This window comes from Battus philenor, unplaced genomic scaffold (assembly GCF_028537555.1).
Source record: "Battus philenor isolate CCGP_79_NKW_IND1 unplaced genomic scaffold, ilBatPhil1.0.hap1 SCAF_23, whole genome shotgun sequence".
NCBI lineage: Eukaryota > Metazoa > Arthropoda > Insecta > Lepidoptera > Papilionidae > Battus > Battus philenor.
The window spans coordinates 2,350,068-2,368,538 of record NW_027181686.1 but is presented as its reverse complement, the minus strand read 5'-3'; the positions used below and the strand labels follow the sequence as shown (position 1 = coordinate 2,368,538).

General features: G+C 31.6%; 2 protein-coding genes across 2 annotated transcripts; one reads left to right on the top strand and one right to left on the bottom strand.

The window, feature by feature from the left end:
• The first annotated feature begins 373 nt into the window (after positions 1-373).
• On the top strand, positions 374-13,680 carry p53. The gene is made up of 8 exons (XM_068767209.1): positions 374-564; positions 1,975-2,061; positions 4,390-4,519; positions 5,074-5,172; positions 6,092-6,296; positions 7,449-7,671; positions 8,425-8,620; positions 9,580-13,680. Exons 2-8 carry the CDS (start codon positions 1,997-1,999, stop codon positions 9,748-9,750), a joined length of 1,089 nt encoding a protein of 362 aa, XP_068623310.1. The 5' UTR covers positions 374-564; positions 1,975-1,996; the 3' UTR covers positions 9,751-13,680.
• A 2,654-nt stretch (positions 13,681-16,334) lies between these two features.
• Positions 16,335-17,675, bottom strand: LOC137924263 (peptidyl-tRNA hydrolase 2, mitochondrial-like). Its single transcript, XM_068767645.1, has 2 exons — positions 17,421-17,675; positions 16,335-16,705 (listed from the first exon to the last, which is right to left on the bottom strand). Exons 1-2 carry the CDS (start codon positions 17,538-17,540, stop codon positions 16,340-16,342), a joined length of 486 nt encoding a protein of 161 aa, XP_068623746.1. The 5' UTR covers positions 17,541-17,675; the 3' UTR covers positions 16,335-16,339.
• Between the last annotated feature and the right edge of the window lie 796 nt (positions 17,676-18,471).

Sequence of the window (18,471 nt, the reverse complement as noted above, 5' to 3'; positions counted from 1 at the left end):
TTTTATATCATATCAAAATTTTATAAATCCATTACTGTATGGAATGGTGATGGTGTGTCTGGATTTTAAATATATTTATTCATTACCATTGTTAAATTTCCTCCAACATTTTAGAAAGTTTATAATTTGTTATTTGTATTATATTTTTAAATACAAAATTTTTTGACATTTTATTCACGAAGAACTCGTTGAAAGACTAATTGTTTGAAGTTTGTGTGTCCTTATTTAAAGTGTTTTTACAGCCGTATAATTAAAAAAAAAGAATTTTGCATTTATAATAATTTAATATTGTTAATGTGATTATAAAACAATTTTTAGTCTATATAAAAGTTTTATTTTTTTATATCATCTGTCGCAGTTCAGGAGTATCGGTCGTTGCTTTTGTCCGAGTTTATACGAATGTGTAAATTTTCGTTTTATTCACAACGCATCTTTAAAGTTAGTTAAAAAAAACTTTTTTTTATGAGAAGATAAGCTCGAGTACGTTTTAGCTATATAGTTGGTGTCAGAGAAGTGGTAGATTTGAGGATACTGTCTGCCGTGTCTCCAAGTATTGGCTTAACTGTGAGTGACTTTCCTATACAGTTACTACTTTTCAAAAGAAAAATGAAGAATGTGATTGTATTTATAACCATTATAATATCTGGATGATTCTGTTCTTAATCATTTTGGTAATTTTTTTGAGAAGAATGTAACCAAGAAACCATTAAATCAACACAATATTTATAAGGTTAAGTTAGTATCAAAAATCCATAATTTACCATTTGGCCATTGCTTGATTAGGGCTAAGAATGTTGTTTACACGGAGGCCAAATATTGTCATTTTTTTATTAAAATCATAGAATAAATATTATCGCTAGCACGACGCAAAAGCATCTTCTAGCTCTTATTTTGATTTTTATGGTTTATTTTAGGAGTTTCTGGACTGGTTTCTATTTAAACTACGACTTTGTGTATTTTTTAAGCATTTTTTTTAAATATACGGCTTCATGTGTTTATTGGACAAGTATAGTTAAAATGAAAACTCGCAAACGGAGAGATTGGCATTTTATCTCAATTTATGATAAAAACTTGAATTAGTACTACTGCATTTTGCACTTTAAAAATTATCATCATAATTTTTTTATAATTCAATGTGGGTTGCTGCAATCACTTATAGCTTTCTATTGCTTACAAATGTAAAGAATACTACTAACTCTTGTATCATCATGTCAGCTGATAGAAACCCACTACAAGGCATTGGCCTCTCTTAAAGGTTACAATGGTGAATGGTCTTGTGCTGCCTTTATCCAGGGACTTTCTGTAACCTTAACTCTTGGATAAAGTGCATTAATAGAAATGTGATGATATATAAGACTAGTACGAGTTTTTCCCTCAATAATGTTATGGCAGTGCAAGGTGGTAGGGTGTTCTAGTTTAAAAATAAAGTACCAGATATATAATACAATCAATGAAACATTAATTGCTGAAAAATAATAATCACTATACAAGAAATCACCCTCTAACTTTCACACTTGACAAAACAGAACTGTAACTTAGCAACTAAGTAATTTCTTGTTTCTATCTTTTTAACTATTTAAAATGAGATTACTATAACACTTCCCTTGATTAACAAATGAGGAAGTTGCTTGATTCAGTTCCATTTTCTTACATTCTTTCATGTAAGTCAGCATGTTCATATATGATAAGCCATCATTGAGAGTAGACAATAAAGCTGCTATCAGACATGCCCACAATCGTGAATTTCATTAAAGGATGAGGCACATTTACCTGAGATCTTACTTTGTGAGAGAAATAGTGCTTGAGGACACTTTCAATGTGGTAAAAATGAGTTCAGAGGATCAGTTGACAGATGTTCTAACTAAAACAATTTCTTGATCTACTTTAATAGAATTATGTAACAAAAAGGGACTGAATCAAGGCTCAGCACGCTTCCACTGCACTACTATAACAAATGCTAACCTTTTTTTTCAGGTGACTGAACAATTAGTTGAAAATGCAAGAAGAAGTACAAGTTCCTGAAATGTTTCAATTCGCTGGGGAATATGACCCTGTCAATCAGTAAGGAATTAATGTTCATATTGTATCTGAACCTAATTTTTTGCAAATAAATGAATCTGCAAGAAGATGGCCAAATAGATCAATAGCATACAACTTAAGATTTATATTCAAATTTATATGGTATTTGTTACTTTAAACAGCTAAGAACTTGAATTCTTAACATTTGTGAAAAAGAAGCCTTTTTATCAGAGGCTATGTTATCTCAAGATAGCTTAGTATTTATGATCTGTTGAATTTCTCCATATTTGTATGCCAAAGGCCTTCTCTAACTTTTTGCTTCTGAAGCTTTATATCACAACTTTCCTGCCTTTATGTAGGCAGTATTTTTCTTTTGTGTTATTAAATAATATTTTAAATAAAATATTAATAATAAATCATAGTTAAATTCTTCTGTAATAGTCAAATTAAGTTTAGTTTTTTAAATCGTAATGCACTATAATAAAAATATATTTCACATGTGGTATACATATTGCATGTGGGTTTGGAAAACTGTATACAGCATATATCATGACTGATATATCAAATGACATTACAATGTGCAATTTATTAGCCTCTTTGAAAATAAAATGCAATTGTTTACATACTTAGGCAAATAACTAAAAAACAACAACACTCGAAGAGAACAAGAAACACTTGAAGTATGTTAATCATATAATAAATTGCAGAAATTTCTTTCCTTATTCTATTATTTTTTAATATGTGCTAGTAAAATGATTATTTTAAGATAAGTAAAACCTAGTAATGTGTAAGATAGATAGGAGAAAGACATGATTTTTTTTATTCAGACCCTCAAAATTAATTGTGTAAAAAGAGTTTTTTGTCACAATGGTATTTAAAATTTTAGACAGCAATGATTCAAGGCCTTGTTTTCGGCTAGTCTTACGCTAAAAATGATTTGCCTTATTCCAAATAGTAACATTGTATTGTAAGTTCTCTTAAGGTATTGGATATTTTCAACAATTTCAAATTCTTAAACATGAACTGAACAATTGAATATTGCCTAACATGTATGGGGGTGAAATGGATAGGTATTGATGACCCTTTGGTCCTTTTTTGATCCACCAGTCTGTTACAATTTATATAGTAAAAATAGTTACAAGATGTGACCTAAATTTTGTACTTGAATTCTTGATTTTGGAATTATTTTAATTTTGACTTTTACAGAGAACATATCATTTAACATTGTGTTACAATAATCATAGGAGAAATATTTTGTTGTTAAAGTTGTGTTATTATAAAAGAATTTTTTTAGAATTGTTCAACTCATCATGACCCAAAACTTAATGTGTGTTTAAACAGTGTAGAGATACAGTGATCTTTTGTGCATGACAGAAGGTACAATCCAAGTACTAAATTTATGGAAATATAATTGCGTAATTAGATATATATACATCAAATACTCCCATCTCACTTTTAGTTGCCACATTCCTGTGAAAAGGCTTTCCCAATTTTTATAATATTTCTTATGTACATTCAGTAGGTCTAAGAATCGGTTGTAAACTATATTTCTAACTCCATAGTGATAAGCATTGCCACCCCAATTTTTTTTATTCTTACCACAATTTTCTTATTCTATTTTTACTTCTACTATTTTTAATAGTACTTCAATAATTTTCTATTCACCAAGAACACACTTATCATTATCATTTAAAGAATTCTATAGTATAAATTGTAATAACTGAAAACAAAAATAATGTGTAATGTTTTCTTATCTATATCTTCACAGCACTTCTTGCCAACTATGACTTATACACCACATTTTTACATGCTTACAATAAGTTAATTATTGTTATATTTATATTAAAAATAATTTATTAGGGGACTGGAAATTAATATAGTTTCTGTCGACATATTTTACACAAAAACTTATTTATTTTTACCGCTCTGGCATTATAAATTTGTGTACTAGATGGCAAAAGGTTGTTGATAATGAAGGTGAATATGTTGTTGATTAGAAATTAAAACTTAAAAACGTAATTGTGTGAATTTAACCTAAGAAAGCGACATTACTTTCCCCCTAATATATGGCTGAACAATGTTAGCAGGGTCAGCTTGTGTATCTATATTTATTTTGTTGTTTGACTGGAATTATCTGATTAGTTTTGTAAATGTATAAGTTTGTGAATATATTTGAATATTTCTCAGAAGTTAAGTCAAACAGCTTTACATAAATGTACTACTGAGATTAAACAATGTTTTGATGAAGAATTAGGGTGAATGGTAATTTTAATATTAATTTTACTTACACAAAGTTATATATTTACAAGCATAAGCACCAAACCGCACACCAGGATGAATTGATATATATTTAATGATACTTATTTTTAGGGATTTTAATTTAGACCTTGGCGACATTGGTATTATAAATAATAATTTATATGTCACTGATTACGCGATAGAAGAGGATACATTGGAAGCGCCCCAGAAGTACACTCTCCAAAATGAAGTTTACATACCTGTAAGTTATTTTCATTGCATTGTTAATATATTAAAGAGTTTTTTAGAAATATGTGAAATTGAAGTTTGAATTGGATTATTTGTTGCCCATTATCCTGATGAGGTATCGAGCGTGATTTGGATATGATTGAACTAGCGGATAGGGCTGTGGTCACCTTTCCAGTGATCAGTAGTTTTACCAAGTTGTCACCGGTGTTCTAGGCGTTTGGACACTCCAAGTCCTATCAAACTTGCATATTTCACAATGAACTGATCAATTTTCACTTTTTTTTAAATGTTCTCTTAGTTGGAAATCACATATTCCCATAGTTGATTTATTCTTCACAATTTTGTAGTGTTTTGGAAAAATAGTAGAAATATGGCTGCAGGAGGTCCACCAGAACCAGTTAAATTTTAAAAGTGGTATAAGAATAAAAAAGTCCCAGTACCTTTGCTCTTAACGAACTAAGGTGCCATAAACTCTAGATGAAATAGTGATTTATAAGTTATATTTCTGCTATATTTTCAAATAATATTATGTTTTTTATATAAATTTCTTTAATGTTATTGTTTCAGCAATCACCACTTGGCCCACCACCCACCGAGAACTTTGCGGGTTCTTTGAATTTTTCAGTGGAAATTAGCGGTTCTGAAGTTGATAAAAAGAAATATTTGGTGAGTAAATTCTGAAAACTCATAAGACTGATGCGTGATATACGGAGTCGAGACGTGGTCACTTACAACGCGCATCATCAGAAGGATAAGACCCACAGAGCAATAGGGGGTATGCTTGGGGTTCGCTGTGAGATCGAATCAAACATGAAATCGGCAGAAGAACCAAGATCATCGACGTAGTTTGGAGATTAGCTCGTCTAAAGTGGCAGTGGGCGGGGCACATCGCTTATGTGACCAATGGTTGGGGTACTGAAAGGTACATGCGTGGTGGATCACCACTAGGTAGACCGATAACACAGTATCAAGGTCATCGTGGCGATCTTTAGTAGATGCCTAATGCCATATATTGGCTGAAAAGAAACAGTATGCGCGTTACCAGTGAAAACTTATGCAATTGAAACATGCTCTCACACTCACCATTATTAGCAAGCTCTCAGTCTAGTCAGGATTTCTATATAAAATCTAATCAGGAATGAGATGATTCGTAGACATGTGGAAGTGACTTATATAGCCTAGCGAATTGGCAATTGGCAGGCCACAAACAGCATATAGCCCATGGCTTCTAGGGACATTAGGATCCGGAGTTGAAATTCTTAACTTGAATGATGCTATATGTAGGCTGTACGCTAGAGGCTCTAAAGGTAATGTATGGAAGAGGCCATAGGATGTCCTTTATTTTTCAATGAGAACTGCACATTGTTTGCATGGAAAGTGCAGCGTATACATCCCATATGGCATGGAACATGTTAAATTGTTGCTTGTACACCTATTAAAAAAAATCGTGCAAGTATAAACACATCTTTATATTTCTTTACAATTTTTGACCCACAACATTCATTTGTTCCTGTCACTCCTTCATAAAAACACTAAATATATACTAAAAGCTTATTTATATTACTTATTATTAATAACTTTCCAGTACTCTGCAACTATGAATCGCATATACGTGGACATGGAGGTGAACTTCCCAATCCACTTTGACTGGGATGTAATTAAGCAGAGCCTGATGTACCCAAAGGGACAGGACATGTATATCCGTGCTACAGTGGTCTTCTCCGATGAGTCTCAGGCCGGGAAACGTGTGGAGAGGTGCCTGCAGCACACTCATGAAGCCAATAACCCTGGTGAGCTGTCATATGAAATGGTTTAAACATTATATTTAATAACATTGCCAACATACAAATGTCATATTTTTTAAAAACAAATTGTGTATATGAAAAGTTAATTTTTAATGTAATACTATATTATTTTATCATAACAATAATTTATTTCTGCTTAGGATCATTTGCAGATCATAAGAAGAATGCCAGAAAAGTCCAATTTAGTAGAAACCAATTGAGCTCTTTTATAATGGAATCCTTCATCTTAAAGCTAGATGGTCCAAGATTTGGTACATTACATTTTTTTTTATTCATAGTGTTGTCCTTAAATGATCTTTTTTTGAATAAGAAACAAGCTGTATCTGCAACTTCACCCACATAGAATTTAGCAAAATAATCATCTTATATATTTAGTTTTTATTTTCGTTTAAGAATTGTTCTAAAATAAAAGTAGCCTGAGTTATTCTTTATTACATTAGCTATATACCAGTATAAGTTTCGTCAAAATAGGTCCAACTATTTCAGAGATTAGCCAGAACAAATAGACAGACAAAAAAAATGTATTTTTGGTATATGTACTTAGCTGTACTATCGTAATCAGCATATAAATATTGACATAGTCGGTGGGTTGAGTTATTTTACACTTTTTATTTCACTTATTGTTAGGGGCACACTAGGCAATTTACTTTTAAATATATATAGTAGAACAATGGATGAATTTTCTTCATCTGCATTCTTCAGCTATAAATAAACAAATTATTTGTACCTGACACTTACAATATGATCCCATACAATGTATAGAAACCTTTCGACGCTAGATTATAAAATAAATTGTCAAATAATGTTTTTGTGTTAATGCCAATGTTACTACACTGTAAAAGACTTTATAGAAGATAAAACACCTTGGGAATGATGTGGTCGCTTTTAGGCTATTTATTTGACTTTTTATTTAGTTTGAAATATTATATTATTAAAAAAAAACGCAGTCCTGCTGAGTTTCTTCCGCCAGTTCTTCTCAGATCTAAGGCGTTCCATCCAAACAGGTGGTAGATTCAACCAGACTTCAACAAGAGATGTAATCCATCAAATGTCGAATAAAGAATTTTTGATTTGGATATTGATACCCATTGATATGTTTTGGTAATCATCTTGACCTTCACAGAATAATTATTTCAGGTAATAAGGTCACAGTGAAGAATGTACTGAGATCAACTCGAGCTTTGGACACTGCCGGTGTATTCTACTGCGGGAAAGTGGAGAGTCCGGACTCCTGGTTTTCCGTTGTGGTCCGGTTTCCAGCTCCTGGGGTGCACGCGTACCAGTTCGTCTGCAAGAACTCCTGTTCTTCAGGGATCAACAGGCGGAATATAGCTATTATTTTCACTCTTGAAGATGAGAGGTGAGTAGATATTTATTGATTGGCCATAACTGATATACCATACTGGCCAAAAAAATAGTGCTTAAGGTTATAAATGAGGATAAATTAGTTTTGGTTTTAATTTTTATAATTTTTAATCTGTCCAATGTCAAGCACATAGCTATGTATCATGGCTATGTGTTGCTATATAAAAATTTTAAATATTGTTGATATGTTACTTTATGATAAATATATTTATTAAATTATAAAAAAATGAGAAATTGATATAACGATGTATCATTTCCCTTGGTTATGCCTTAACTTGACCAGTTTTTATAAGTTTTCTAATAACATTGAAAAAGTTTCTTCAATTTTTTTTTAGAAAATGCAATATCTATTGAATCTGCGCATTTGACAATTGACTATGATTTCGCTTGTCTGACAGTTTACGTGCTAGAAATTTACTTTGTCATTTAACTGGTGCATCTATCATAAAATTAATTAATTTCATTATCACCATATCAGCCGTTAGATGCCCGCAAGGCATAGGTCTCTGATGACCGATCCTGCGCTGCCGGGATCCAATAACTATCCGCGACCGTGACTATACCGTCAGTCCATAGTCCATGGTGGGGGAAGGGGATACCTACACGTCTACCAGCTCTTGGTCACTCGGGAACCTTTGGTTAAACAAGTGATGTGCCCTGCCCATTCCCAATTTAGTCGATCAATTCTTCGAGCTACGTCGGTGATTTTGGTTCTTCTACGAATCTCCACATGGAATATGTGATGCAGGGGCGAAGTGCTGGGCAGGCAGAGTGTAGGGGCGCGCGTGTGCGCTTGTCCCCGCCGAGACCTCCGCCGCGACGAAGACGAGACCCGCACTAAGGGCAAGGGCAAGAGGACAATCGAACCTCCGCCACACGCCAACCTCAAGAAGGTCAAGATTGAGGTCACAGACAACGACGATCAACTAGTCGTATTGCCAAAGGTATTCTTCCAACTGTTGTAATTTTTTAACACTTTGATATTGTATCTGTAGAAATGTTAGTGTAATCCTCATGGAAACGTGTATATTTTTTACCTATTATAATAGAATTCTTTTTTGTCGACTTCTTTGGGTTATATAAGTTAAATTGTGTGAATATCATTTTGAAATAAACAAAATAAAATCAAGTATTAAGTTAATGGTTTTAAACGACTTTTTATATACATTATATGTCGGCACTGCACTTGGTATAGTATGTATGAAGAAAAAAATCCGTTCCATGTGGAATGGACATTTTTTTCGACATTCAGTTAAATTGCCTTTATTTGGAAAATACTAATTTGATTTTTATATAAATTTTTGTATTATCTTTAATGAATGCTTCATAGCTCTGAGAACATTAAGTGCTTTAGTATGCAAAGACATATTTGCAAGATCCCCACACTCTATTGTGTATAAAAAACATATTTGTATATGGTTTTCTCCCTAGTACCTTTTCCTCTGAGAGAATGTAACTGTTATGTAGTCCCTGTCATTCCAATTACAAGTGCCTCTTGTTTTTACGCAATGTGCTGGTGAGCCTGAGTACTGCGCCAGCTAGTCCGCCTCTAAACCCACGCTATGCAACCAAATGGTGACAACCGTCTACCTTTGTGTCCTCGGACTTGACATCGGGGAATGGCCTTCATTGATAAACAGGGGATAAAATATTGAGTAAAATTAACTTCTTATTTATTAATTAATCTTTAATTTACATCTGGAAGTAAAGAAATACACAAATGCATAATAATAAAAAATGTGGGCAGTCTTATCAATCTTTAGGGAAATATTGGGACCAAAAATAGTATGTATGAAAACATATTGAAATAGATTACATTACATGAACATTATGTTGTTGTTTTAAGTATTCAAAGGTGCTTAAGAAGGCCAGTTCAAAAAAAACAAATATTTATTTATTGCAGATATCCATTAAAGGTATTAAAACAGTCATTACCGGTCTGGAGGTGATGCAACGGATGATGGAGCTCAGTGCCAGCGAAGCCTCCAAGAGGAATGATCAAGCGTCGTTTGATGAGTACCACAGCTGCCTTGCAACTCTTACCACCACCATTGAAAACCTGAAGAAAAACTGAAGCTCTCTCAAACAGTGCTGTGATGCTATAATCAAAGTTTAACATATTTAATGAGTGACAATTGAGTGAAAACCTGGTGTTTTGACACTAGTTGTTTATTGGGATCATAGTGTAATATTTTTACAGTGAAACATATTTTTTTATAAATATATTTTTTTAAATTTACAACAAGAAGACAAAGGTAAGAAGTAAATTTTATATTCTATGCAGTATAATATTGAATCTGTTTTTGCAAAATATGTATATTTTTTAACATTTACTTGATGGTATGTGGTCCTATCATGACATAATGATGTTACTTCAATCCAGTGATATCTCGAGGCAGGAGGTTCCCACTTTTAAAATTTACCTGAATCCGGTGGACCCCCTGGCAGCTACATTTCTACCAAATTTCCAAAGCTAGAAAAAAATTTGTAGAATCTAACCAAAAATTTGCATAACGGCTGATTTCCAATTAAGAATTAAATAATTAGGAATTAATTGCTAAATTGTGCTTTTTGATTGGTGAAGTTAAGCCAACAGTTTATATGACTATGAAAGCACATAAATTTTTGTGGATCCATACGAATCATGGGGTTCATAACCTCCATTTGCTGTCATGCCAATGTAGATTCCTGTAGAGTTTCCTGTGGATGTCTGGGGTATCACCAGTACCACCTTAAAAAATTTGATCTAGTGAAAGCAGTAAGGCAACTGTGGTAAAGTGAAGATGTCTGAAATACCTTCAGCTCACTGCTACCTCAAACCTGGAGATAATTTAAAATGCCATCAGATAATCAGCATTTGTCAATGTCAAAAAATATTTCGTATAATCCAGGATTATAAAGTAAAAGTTTATAACAATTCATATAAAAATTTGTTCTGGCAGACTGTTTAAAAAATATGGGAGTTTATTGGAATGTGTCAGAAATATTGGTGCTATAGAATGTTCAAAATTTTTTAATAAAGTGTATATGTATATTTTTATAGAGTTTTCTATATATTTTACTGTAAAAGATATTTATAGTGAATTTATAGAAAAACATCTTAATGACATAAATGTATAATACTGTAGGAAATTTTAGTAATTGAATATTTATTCATAGCTAGAGATATCAGTCACATGTTTATCCAATGTTTTTTGCTAATAGTTATTAAAACGAGGTACTATTTTAACTTCATCAATACAGTTGCTTGTTACAAAATTCCGTTATAACCATAATAATTGAAGTTAATTATGTATTGAATATGTTAAATTTTGATCATAACCATATTCCGTCTCAATTTTATTCTTTTACATAGTTTTAAATATAAATTAAGTAATTAGGTTTTATTTTACAATTAAGTTTTTGCAGGTTAAATGACTATGTTCTCTGATACTATAACTAATTTAAATTTAAAAGAAACATGCTGTGTGAGAAGTAAAATAAATGCCATAAGTAAGCCTTCACATTTTCCTTCAAATTACTGGCATTACAGACAAGATTGGCTTTCAAAAATTAACCATTTTACATTGAATTGGAATAGACTGATTACTTTAGCTGTAAGAACACCACTGTTGGACCAATGTCTAAAGGCTTCCCCAAAATTTACAATAGAACCAGTATATCTGTAACCTCTTCCAAGAACTTATACGAAGTCATCCTTTAGGCTTATAGCCATTAGTTCTGCGCACTATGTGGCATGCCCACTGCTATATCAATGTGCTATCGGATTCCCCCTTTACGCCATTACATGATGAATATTTTAGCAATATAGATTCTTCAAGAACTGTTAATGGACCCACCCACCTCTATGAAAAGCTCTCGTGTCCACAAGGGTTTTTGTCTAAAATTGCCTACAAACTATTAGATCAATCTATTCATAGAGTACAATAAAAATAATGTAGTACTAGTATTTTTTGATACAAAAATATGATGGTGCTTTTAATTGATGAAGTTAGGTTTTTTTTTAATATCATGCGATCATTCCACAGATTATGTGCAGATATATTGGTATGGCCAAAATTTGTTTTTTCTTCAACCAGCACATTGTGAGGTGAATCATCAGCTGCACCATGAATTGGTAAAGTTGACTTTAAAGTCTCTCATTTACGTGTTTCTTATCATCATCATCATCTGCGGTTCTCAGAAATCAGGGAAGTATATCTAAGATATCTGAGTTATGCTTATTTTAATTTTGGTTGACCCCCTTACAAATGGTGAGTTCCCATTTTTATGCCACGCCAACACAGTCTTTTGTGGACCATTCAGTTCACTTTGAATCTTAGAATTATGAGCTTGTTATCAAGGATTACAACGGCCTTTATATATGAGCCTGTCTTATTTCTTTAGGCTTTTATTTACCTATTCCACATGAATCTACGATCTAAGTAGACATAGATACCCAGATTCTTTGAGGGAGCTGATTGTTCTAGGGTGAGTCTGCTAGTAAATTTCCATTCCATAGTGTAAATGTCACATGGACTGTCTTGGAGGAACTGACATTAATTCTCCATTTTGTAACGCTGAATAGACAAGTTAGTCTGAGTTGAGCTGTGAAATAAGAGAGGCCTCTCTAGGATGTTTGATGTTATATAATGGAATGATTATTGGTATTAATTTCAAAAGATATGTAGATTTTTTTTAATATGTTGTTGATGTCTGTTTCATAAGAATATACATGCAAAATGTCTTGAATTTCCCGAATTGTCATGAAGAGCAAGATCTGGCCATAGAAAGTGTCCCAGTACTACTTCAGCAGAATCGATGGGGATCTTCTTTTCAGCCTTCGCAATGAAGAGCCATGACTCATTAAATTGGTTGCTACTTTGTTTGGATGTCTGTCCAGTCTGCTCTTGTAAGTTTTCATTTTCCTTTTTATTTCATCTCTGACTGGTTCTATATAAAGTTCATTATGTAAATGATTATTTGTTATACACCAGGTGGCATTTGTGATTTTTTACATTCACACTGATATCAATAATAATGGCTACATTTACATTGTAATGTGTAATTCCCTGCTGAAATTGAATCATCATTTCAGTCATAGGACATCTATTGCTAGCCATGGACCTCCATTACGATGAGCTTAACAATGTCTTCTGTTCACCTTTGTAGCTGGACATCTTAAGATGTGTTTTTGCCACTCCATGGAACTTCAGTCACTTCAGAACCTTTATGCCCCAGTGGCCATCTATGCCAATTAGTTTATCTTCTATTAATATTTAGTTAGAGTATCAGAGGACATGTTCCACAAAATTCCTGGTCCCACCATCTTATGTTGCATCCAGTCATACATATGTTTGAGATTTCCAACTGAAAATAGTGTTGGTTAACTTTAACTATGTTACTTATTAAGTTTTATTTTTCTTATTATGTTTTTTTTACAAATACATACTTTGTATGTTTTATAATTTTAATGTATATTAAGTTATGTTTAAGAAGTACATTAGATTTAAGGTTTTATATACAGTTGGAGAAACAATAATGTTAAATATTTTTAAATTGATACATTTTGATTTGAAATTACTGGAACCGATTGTATTTAGGATTCACATGTATGATTCCTAGTATTAACTTGAAAAAAATTTCATAGGTCCAAGAATTGCTCAAAAATTATAATATTATAAATGAATAATTTTTAATGTTTTATTAAAAATTATATTTAATTTAAATAGGTATTGAATTTTATGGACCAATAAATAACTGAAATTTCTTTAAAGGAAACGGCAGAATTAATTTAAATTATAAATTTACGAAGTAAGACAGTAGAAATAATTATTAAACATGATAGAGAAGAAGAAAACAAGTTGTCTGTCATCTCTTATTATTCAAATTTAAAATGATGAGATTTCTACAGAAACCGCTCCCACCAAAATTAAATAACATAGTTTTAATTTCACCAAAAATCTAATTTAAAATTGTATACGTTTTTTTATGTATATATTTCGAATGACTTTTTAATTATAATAACCACTTGCATTTTTTTTATTAAGTTGCTTCCTTTTTCTCTGATGTTTATATTTCGGTTTGTAATACACTACTTAAAACATTGATCATGATAGATTTATATACAATTTGGACATAACTAGCTATTTTTATTATGAGGGAGACCGGAAATATTGTAGCTTTCTTAAGTTAAACTCGTACAACTGCATTTTTAACAAGTTGTTAGTTCACCTTCATTATCAACAACCTTTTGCCATCTAGTATACAAATTTTCAAGGCTGGAGAGGTAAAAAGCAATCAATTTTTCTGTAAAATATGTTGACAGAAACAACCTTACTTTCTGGTCCTCCTTATAATTTTAATATGCTGCTATTTCAGAATTTAAATATTTATGTATGTATGTAGTCATATGCGACTAATAATTTCCATATACAAAATTAAATAACAGTTGATTAAATTCCTAACGTCATATAAAGCTCAATGCCTCACATTTAGTATTCATTTGTGTAGTCATAAGTTTAGTGTTGCTAGTTATTTTTAATTTTTATTTTTAATATAAAAAAATCTGTTGTCCAATTTAAACAAGCGAACATATTATCTTTTAGCATAACAACAGTTTATTTAATGTCAACTTTAGGTAACTATATGTGAAAGAGAAAAAAAAATAGTAGACTTGTCTCTGTCCCTCATCTTGCCATGCCTCTTGACTAATTATATAATAGTGATTAGGAGACGCATCTGTACTTACTGGTCAGTGTGAACATGATTTTCTATTTTAATTTGTGGTTACTAAACAAAAAATAAACATGAAACCTTTGTTATTTAAAATTAATTCCTGTGTACAATTGCATTCTCAGTGATAAATCATCTTGGTTTAATAATTGTTGTACTATAGCAAAAATTACAAACTGGAAAAACAATCTGTATTCAATGCCAGAAATAATTTGTATGTTGTTTTATTTGTAAGCCAGCATAAAACTGTTGTCTACTAGATGTTGAAATAAGGCATTAAGTACAATTCAATGTAAGGTTTTTATTTCTTTTCTATGATTTTTAAAATGTCTGTTATCATGATTTTTGTTTGGAATTCTTTTATGTGCCTTTCAGTAACTTTAAATTTTGATTAAGACATATGTTAAGGAAAAAATAATTGGTGTATTATGTGCCTTATTGTGAATCCGCCTTTGGAATTAGCCTTATGGGCAATAAATTTCTTAAATACCTCATGAGTTTTTTATTTTATTATTTATGTCAAAAATTCTTAAAATAACAATATATATGTATATGTCAGGGGTGGCCAGGCTCCATGGTAGTTTGAGCTGTTGTTCGAAATTTAAAATTTTTTGCCTGCTACAATTTAATACGCATTTAAAACACGCAAACGAATATTTGTTTTACAAAAACATATTTATTGGAATTTTAAAGTACAAAATATGTGCATTGAAGTTAGATATAATGGCACACATATATGACAGCACTCCTAATAATACTTAAGATGCCGGTAAGTTAAATATGATCGGTGTTTGGATTTCGCTAATTTTGTGGTGTAATAATAATAATTATTCACACCAGTAATTTCTTCCGATTTCCCAGAAATTTTTATATAAATTTAAAAATTGAAATAATTCGACAATCAATCTAAGCCAAAAATAATTGTTCAATGTGCCACATGTGGCTTGCGAGCCTCAGTTTGGCCACCCCTTATATATATGTTGACAGGTTAGATGTGTAAAAGGGTAAAGTATAGCTAGTCAGGAAAAAGTTTTTATTTCTTTTCTATTTCATTTATCTATGGGAAAATGTTGGGAAAAGATTTTAATATTCTCCTTGTAATTTATCCCCTCTTTCTCCTTAAGAACTCTTGTTTTATTTAAACGAAAATGAGAAAAAAAGGTTTTCTGAATTATTGTAGGTCTTCCGCGTGTTACCTTTACAGCACAATGTAATGGTTGATTATAGATAATGAATATTTTAATAATATAGTAAGAAAAAGTGTTTTCAAAATTTAGGTTATCATATATTGAAATTAATTATTGTGGACTGTCTATCCTTACAGAATGTTGTTTTCTTTCATACAATTGTACTGGTTTTAAGTTGCATAGAGAGTTTGAAAAATATGATTAAATAATTAAATTTAAATTAAAAATGTGTGGGTGTAGGTATTACCATGCTTATCGTTTTATATGTAAATATATTTATATGTTAGTTATAATAATAAATAAACAGGTAAACATTAACAGATGTTTGATGAAGGGTTATTCCAACTAGTGTTATTAAAAGTCTACAGAGAACCTGCATGAAAGTTTTATGAACATGAATGATGTTAAATGATTTCATATATATTAGATCTTCTTTTATATTTTAATGTGTACTCATAACCTAATTAAAGCATACCAATGTTTGGCTTTCTCGGTCACCCAAAGGCTAACCTAACCTAGCCTAATATGTTTTGAGTAACGGCATAACCTTTCCAATTTCCAGAGCCCTTTCACCTAGCATTCAAGATGACAAGACTATGAAGCTAAACTTAGCTACACCAAAGTGATATTCGCGAAATGTCTTAAGTTTATTCTCAAAGATAAGCAAGAACATATTTCTAGAAATTAATCATACAGTGGTTTGTGAAAAATTACATAAGTTACATAAAATGAAAAAAATGTCTAATAGAGATATATATATATTTAGAGTAACTTCAAGTGTCCAGTCACTTTGTCAATCACATCCTTAGGTGCTGGTCCAACACCTAAGACTGTTATAGAGTTTGGTGCTATCTGAGTTCTTCCAGCATCTCTAATGAGTGATGTTATCAAGCCCATCTTTTTTGCATTGTCAGCTATTTGTTTGATTTCATCAACAGAGTCAGTTTTAAGTGCTATTTTAGCTTGTCCCGTCATCTGCCAAGATTTAAGTCCTTCTGGATCTTTTCTCTGTGCCTTTTCAAACGCTCCCACAGCTGCATGGCTACATTGTGCTGCTATTTTGCCTTTTCCCATGTTCAAATCTGTTCTGACAACTAACACTAGTTTGTATTCTGAATCTGATGCAAACTGAAAGAATAAATTTTATTAATCTTAATAAATAAACAATTTTAAGGTTTATAAATAAAGTTGATTATAGGCAATAACAGATCTTTGATAGGAAGGGTGTTCTTTAAGAGCAATGCATCTTTAAACATTGAATATGATAAGGAAATAAATTTACTGGGTGACTAGTTATAGGTGTAAAATCTTAAAGAGGTGAGTTCATAGCTCATTTGCTGTCAATTAATGTATGATAAACCCTATTCCATAGTTTCCAAATGTAAGGCTCACGCTCCAAAGGGGGACAATGATGAGTGGGCAAGACACGAATTTAACCATTTCATGTAGAATTCTATAATAACTAAGGAGGGGCATGGCACAAAAGGTTGAAAAATACTGCACTATGAAAGAATTAATGGTTTTATAAATAATGATCTGGTGATATAGTAACAAAAAGCGCTTTAAGAATTTGATTTAAATGCATTATAATATGTCCCCGCAGTCTTTGTACTGCTAAAAGTTATTGAACCAAAACATTCCTAGAGAAAAATAAATTGATGTAACATTGTTTACAGTGATTACTATATACAGGGTAATCGGATTTTTGCTGACATATGAGCTGTACATTCACCCCTTTCAAGTTTTTACACCTATAACCAATCGTACTGTATGTAAACCGGCAACAGAGATTTGATGAATATTTTTCCATCAATGATCCAATTAAAAAAATCCAAGTATATACCTTTTGTACTGCTTTAGCTGTATCTGATACAAAACCGAAATATTTTCTTAAAGCAAATATAGATATGCCAATACATATCCCGCATCCTAGCCCCGAAAGGAAAGAAATGTTTAACTCCATTTTGCGTTTTAAATCTATGATTGCTATTATATGAATCAAGCTTATTAATTTCTCTTAATTATAATTTGATTATAGTTTTATACCGCGATACTAGTGTGCCGCTTTTGAAATTTATTGGTTATACGGCGATGTTTTGACAGTGACAATTATTGAAATCTTTTTTTTATATACAGAGTACCTAATCGTGATAGTGTTACTTTATAAAAAAATTAATATCATGGGATTAAAAAACAAAATATATTTATGTTCCTACATATGAATTTCCCCTTTTACATAGGTTATTGACAGCTTCATCAATATCACATATATTTTAAAGCAAAAAATTACTTGAATTTCGAGAAGTTATAATTAATCGGAGAGCAGAGTGGAAGTTTCCTGTCGCAACTCTTCTAACTTAAGCAAACGTATGATATATATATAGTGAGGCCATGCGTTGTCCTGAAATAGTAGTGAGTTAGAACGATTGGCCAGTCTTGGTTGTTGTATGGCTAGCTTTTCTATCAACTTTTGCCATTTTTAACGATACTTATCTGTGGTTATTATTTATCCAGATTTTTTAGACTGCAGTAGATGGTATTAATGCAGGTCCACCAATCACTGTCTATGTATATAATGCGTAATAGTTTCTTTTAAGTCTGCTTAGACAGGCTTATGGCTGATTAGCCATAGTGATGATTGTTTCGTATTATAACATAGGATCGATTTATTTCATAAGTGACGATGCGGTTTCGCTCTTTTTTAACTTCATCATTACATTTGAGTTGTATTACAAAAACTAGCAATCATTTGTAATCAAAATCGCACGTCGTTGACTTTTGGTACAATTTTTTTTGCAGAGAGAGAGGGAGAGAATTTTTTTTGTGCCTTAAAATGACGGTTTCGTATATCCATACTAGCAAAAGGGAACGATGGATTTTTAAAATAAAACGCT

Coding starts and splice junctions, on each gene's coding strand:
- p53 (XM_068767209.1), top strand. CDS start 1,997: ATGCAAGAAGAAGTACAAGTTCCTGAAATGTTTCAATTCGCTGGGGAA. Junction 5,173..6,091: donor TTGATAAAAAGAAATATTTG/GTGAGTAAATTC, acceptor ATAACTTTCCAG/TACTCTGCAACTATGAATCG. Junction 7,672..8,424: donor TTCACTCTTGAAGATGAGAG/GTGAGTAGATAT, acceptor TATGTGATGCAG/GGGCGAAGTGCTGGGCAGGC.
- LOC137924263 (XM_068767645.1), bottom strand. CDS start 17,540: ATGGAGTTAAACATTTCTTTCCTTTCGGGGCTAGGATGCGGGATATGT. Junction 16,706..17,420: donor CAGCTAAAGCAGTACAAAAG/GTATATACTTGG, acceptor TTATTCTTTCAG/TTTGCATCAGATTCAGAATA.